General features: G+C 37.4%; 1 protein-coding gene across 1 annotated transcript in view; it reads right to left on the bottom strand.

The window, feature by feature from the left end:
• Positions 1-775: 775 nt before the first annotated feature.
• LOC106528974 (splicing factor 3B subunit 2) overlaps positions 776-5,545 on the bottom strand; it is a gene marked incomplete at its 5' end in the record, with an annotated part of 8,196 nt that continues 3,426 nt past the window's right edge. Inside the window, 5 exon segments of the mRNA XM_014024267.1 lie at positions 776-1,143; positions 1,322-1,513; positions 1,615-1,714; positions 2,776-2,874; positions 3,060-3,202. Of these exon segments, the coding sequence (XP_013879721.1) occupies positions 1,072-1,143; positions 1,322-1,513; positions 1,615-1,714; positions 2,776-2,874; positions 3,060-3,202 (606 nt within the window).

Genomic DNA, 5,545 nt, shown 5'->3' with positions numbered 1-5,545 from the left:
CCCAGCTCTCCAAAAATACGATAAAGGGGGCATTTACGCTTTAACACAGGACTCTGTAAGGTTTTTATTTTTCCTTAATAAAAAGAGCTTTGATTATGAACTGTATTTTCTGTTCACCTGGTAAACATTTAAATTAGTTTGGTGGAGACTTAGAAAAAAAAACAGAAGTGCTGCTGGGTCCCCCCCCCATAAACTACTTCTCCTTGTGCGTTTTTTAAACTAAACTTAAATTACATCTTAATATTAAAAACCTAAACTTAGCGTTAGATTTATTTTATAAAACAAATCTTAATTATAGTTTAGTTTAATTAGGCTAAACTTAGCTTTAGTTTTTAGAAAGCTATAGTTTACCATTAGAAATATAAACTTAGCTAGTTTAATTAAGCTAAACTTATCTATAGTTTTCTAAAGCTATAGTTTATAATTATAAAGCTAAACTTACTGGTAGCTATAATTTAGTTTTATGAAGCTATAGTTTTATACTTTAATTTTAGCTTCTACCATATAGACTGTTTATATGATCAGCTCTCATCAGAACCTAATTTCAAGCTAATTAATCACTACCTCACTTTTTAGTGTGATGAAAAGGGTTACGTACGGTCAATGTCGTAGCAAAGCTCTTAGCCTTTTAAACTGTTTATTATAGGTGTAGATTCCCGGTGAGTGAAACAGATCACCTGACTTAGACATATATTTTGCCTTTGAGCCAACAGTATGTCATCTATGCAGTCTATTTGCAAAGAGTCAAATAACACTGATGTTAAGACAAAACAGCTGGATGTTTAATCATCTTCTTTATTTACAAAAGAAAAAAAAATGAAAAAAGGACCTTCAAAGTAAGAGTTAAACAGAGGAAATACCATTCTCATATGAAAGCAATTACACGAATCCAGTCTGCCGACATTGTTGAAATATAAACTATGACGAAGGAACAGAACCTGTATTCACTGGTTACTGATCTGACAGCTGATTGGTGCTGCAGACTGCCTCCTCGGAAACTTGAGCACGTCTCATTCTCGTTCACTTCCTGTTGTGGCCAAATCCATCGCGGTGCGTCGCCTCGCCGTTTCTCTAGAACTTGAACTCTTTGTATTTCTTGGCGCTGCCTCGTGTGTCCTGTGGCTGGGCCTTCCTCTTTTTTTGCTGTTTGGCAACAAAGGGCAAAAAGATTTAGTGGAAGTAACCACCAACAGTAGGAAAACAAAGAACGTCAGTATTTCTTCTTTATGGGACAGATTTACTTGTAATGTGGGACCTCAAAAATGAACCTTTATGACTTTAAAACGTATTACCAAGCTGTGTATACACATGTGTTAAGTACCTTCTGTTTGGCAGCGTGCTCAGCCACCATGTCACTGAAGTCCTCCTTCTCCACCTGGGCCTGCTGCTCTCTGACGTGCTCCTCATACTTCTGTGTCATGGCCATCGGGTCAAGCTCCAGCTCCTCGGGGGCCAGGGCCACCTCCACTCCCTGGGATTCCTGCCCTCCACCGACCTTACGGCTCACCATAGCCTGGAGTCAGAAAAATAGAAAAAAACCAATCAGTATAAAAGGATAACAGAAGGGGAGATCAATCTGCAGACGAGCATTTTAAACTCATCTTCCGGTCTTACCCCTGACATGTCGTAGATGTGTGTCGAGCCCATCATGGCTCCTCCTATGGAGCCAGCTCGTCTCTCTGGTAGTACAGTGAAAAGCTGCGGCGTCTCATTCCTAAAAAGAATCGACGTTTGTTAAAATGATTGTTTTTATGCAAAATATCATTTTGGACGGTTAAATCTCAAACAGCCCATGTMCAACCACAGCAGAGGGCACAGTTCTGTTAATGGAACTAGCTTCTGATTTAGCAGATTATGCCTAAATCACTTAACATAACACAGACATAAGATTATCTTCAGAGACGTCACCATATTCAGGGCATCTTTACGATTGTTGGAAAGTCAAAATCGGGCAAAAAATCTGCATAATTATCTTGCTGCGTGAACCTGGCATTAGCTTTTTTGTCCAACTTTGGAAACTGTTAGCAAACTAATTAGTTTCTGCTAATTTTAGATCCACTGAAAACATCTTAAGTGTAAAACTTCTATTTTTATGGCATTTATCGAGAATTTAATAAAAGCTATCCTCTCTTACAAGCAGTGCTGAACGTGTCAGGCATCGTGTGTGTAGCACGTAGCATCTTTAGCAGCTAAACTTAAACTAAGAGCGTCAAAAAGAAATGAAATAACGGCAGATTGCTGTTTGTTGTTTGATTAATTTTAAAAAATATTTATAAAAATACAAATTTGATCTAGAAATGCTTTTAATCTGAAACTAGAAGTGTCATAGGTCAGACTGAGCTAACTCTGGTTTGGATTGGTCGATTCGCCAAAGATAATCCCGCCCACTTTCAAATTAAACCAGTAGCAAACTAACAAAAATTAGCATCAGTCTCAACTGGAAGGAGATGAAAACCGGACATTCATAATGACGTTAGAATTAGCTTCTGCTAATTTTGTAATCTATTAAGTGGCTTAGCGTTAGCGGAGCTAAGATTCTTGTTTAGTGGATTAGTGGTTAGTGAAGCTAACATTTTGGTTAGCTGTGCAAGCAATACCTTGCTTTTTTGGGTCATCTGCATTCAACTCATAGGTCTACAGCTACACTCTGGTCCACTATGTGTCAATAATACACTATAATCAATTTTGCAGTGTTTTATATTCATGTAATCACTATTCTGTCTGTTGATTTCTAAATCTTCCTGCTAACAGCGGTGAATATGGGACAAATCTTACCCATCCATGGCCTCCTCAATCTTCTTCTTCCTGAGCTCAATCTCTGGAGTCTCCATCCCGGTTGGGACCGTAGAGTAGCCTCCAGGTGTGATCAGCCCACTGAAACACACAAGGCAAAATGATAAAATCCCTCTGTGTGTGTGTGTGTGTTAGGACTAATGACAATAACATAAAACTGCCATCTTATTTCACAGCTCTTTGAAAAGAATCCATAAAAGGATTCACACAGTCTCTCCTCCCATCATCTTCACCTAATTGCTGACAGTAATTTGCATGTTAAGCACCTATCAGCGGGCGTGAAGAATCCAGTTTCGTCTGGCTTCTCTTCGTCGCTCTCCTCTTCCTCTTCCTCCTCGGACGATTCTTCATCGGACGGCTCCAGCTCCCCCCACGGGGTGTGGTCCACCTCCTCCTCCTCTGCTTTAGCCTGGAAACATAAAACACACGGTTTCAGATTTAAACAAACTAATTTGATGTAAACTATAAGACGTGTTAAAAACAAACAAACTAATAAAGCTGCTGCCAGTGGCTCATTAGTGGTAACCACACACTTGTGTCTGAACTGACCACTCACTCACTGTACAGTGAGTTGGATATTTTGTAGTTCTAAATCTTTACTGTAGATTTTCATCCACAGTACAGTGAAACAGAAACCCGTCACATGGTTTAGTAAAAAGTAGTGTACAGAGGAATACTACACTGGACCATAATGCACCATTGAAATGTTTTGTAGTTCATGTTATTACAGATTACTGGTATATTGAAGGTTTGTGTACAGTTTGTAGTTGTGTAAAACTGTACAACAAGAGTGCAAGTTTCATGAAGAGAAATATTACATTTCCCCAGCCAAAAAACAGCTAAATTATCTTGTCCATCACCTCACATTCAGGTGTGTCTTCCAGTGTATCTCACAAGTGTTTCTTTATGGAGAGTGTTCACCGACTTTCTGGCCGATTACCAATCTTTAAAAAGTCTGACTTGCTGATTCCAACTTTTTAAAACCCGACACTCTCGGGTGTTATAAGGTCACACCTTCAATGTTCCACAGAGTTGTAAAGTAACTAAGTATAAATACTTTGTTACTGTACTTAAGTAGAATTTTGGGTACCTGTACTTTACTTAAGTAATTATTTTTCAGCCTACTTTTTACTTCTACTTCTTACATTTTCACACAGTTATCTGTACTTTCTACTCCTTACATTTTTAAAAAAGGCAAGAGGCAGAAAGTCGTTACTTTTATTTAATTTTTGCTTGTTTTCATTCCAGACTGTAAAAAAATAAAACTATCCACATAAACTGTGCCTCCTAGATAGAGTGAATTTAATTGTGGTTTAATGAGAAGTATAAATATATAAAATTCTGATACCGTATTAGTTTGTACACAAACAAATCATGTCACACTCCAGCAGGCTATAAACATTAAAATAAAAGGACTGTACTTAAGAAGTATTAGTATTTCATGAATTATATTATGACATTTGGCCACAGCCCTCAGATAGATTTTCATTTTGGAGAAAAGGTTTGTGCAGCCTTGAAATATGTAAATAAACTGAAACAGCTGGATTAGTGCATCATAAATTTATACATTAAACATTATTTTAATACAATATAGTAATTTCTGCATTTTTTGGGGAGGTCACCTCCTAATAAATGTCATTACAGAAAATCTAACTGCTCATTTTAAATCAACACTTTTACTTTTAATACGTAAGTAAAAAAATATCAGGTACTTTAATACCTTTACTCAAGTAATATTCCTAAAGGAGACTTTAACTTTTACCACAGTAATTTTTTGGTAAGATACTTGTACTTTTACTCAAGTATCACTTTGTGGTACTTTATACAACACTGAAAAACACTGAACAACACCCTTGAAACAATACAAACTAGTTTTAACTGGACATTAGTTCTCACAGCAGAGCAAAGGGGACCGTGGCTGATTTTCACAGCTTTGTGGAGGAAGATGAGAAGTCGATCTTTCCCACCGATCTTATTTAAGTATCGGACGATCTCAGATCTCCCAAAATTAGGGAAATCGGTACACCCCTAGTTCAAAATACCAAAACATGTACAAAAAAGTAAACAATTTAAACACAGCCTCTCTATAAAGCCAGGTAGACAGAAACAGTCTAGAAAGTAAGCCTTAAACAATTAAATATTGTGAAAACAGATAAAAATCCTGGGTGGTAGAAATGTCTGGTCATCACACGCACGCTGTATATAAGAGATAAATCAAGTTTCAAGACACAACCACTTCCTGTTTTAGGAAAGGATTCTGAGGTTTATGAGAGCTTGGATGTGTGGTAAAGAAACGTTGAATATTACGACAGTTTTCTCTCCATACTTTGCCTACATTGTACAATGTACTATCACAGATCATAACACAGTACTAGGGAGGTCCCGATCCAGATGTTTTGGCTCGTGATACAATCCAATTTGTTTAGTGATTAGTCTTTCCAACACTGATCCGATAGCTTTATTTCTTTATTTCTTTCCAAGTGACAAGGTTGGTAGCATTAAAGCGAGCCCTGCTGTTCCCACCACGAGAAACATCCAGTTTGCAGATTTTGCAAGATGCAGTTTCAGCATCATTGTTTTCCATTGAAAAGTGTTCTCACACTGTGGACATGGTTGCATACGTGTGCGTCTTGACTTCTTAACAGCAGTTGTAAAGCATGATGATGCTTAAAGAGTAACTTACCCCAAAATTAACTTTTTTTAGCTGATAAACTGTCTAGAATGTGTCTAAAATGTTATATAGTACTGTTTC

The sequence above is a fragment of the Austrofundulus limnaeus genome, unplaced genomic scaffold (assembly GCF_001266775.1).
Source record: "Austrofundulus limnaeus strain Quisiro unplaced genomic scaffold, Austrofundulus_limnaeus-1.0 Scaffold415, whole genome shotgun sequence".
NCBI classification, from domain to species: Eukaryota; Metazoa; Chordata; class Actinopteri; order Cyprinodontiformes; family Rivulidae; genus Austrofundulus; species Austrofundulus limnaeus.
The sequence above is the reverse complement of the archived record's forward strand: the minus strand, read 5'-3'. Positions and strand labels throughout refer to the sequence as shown.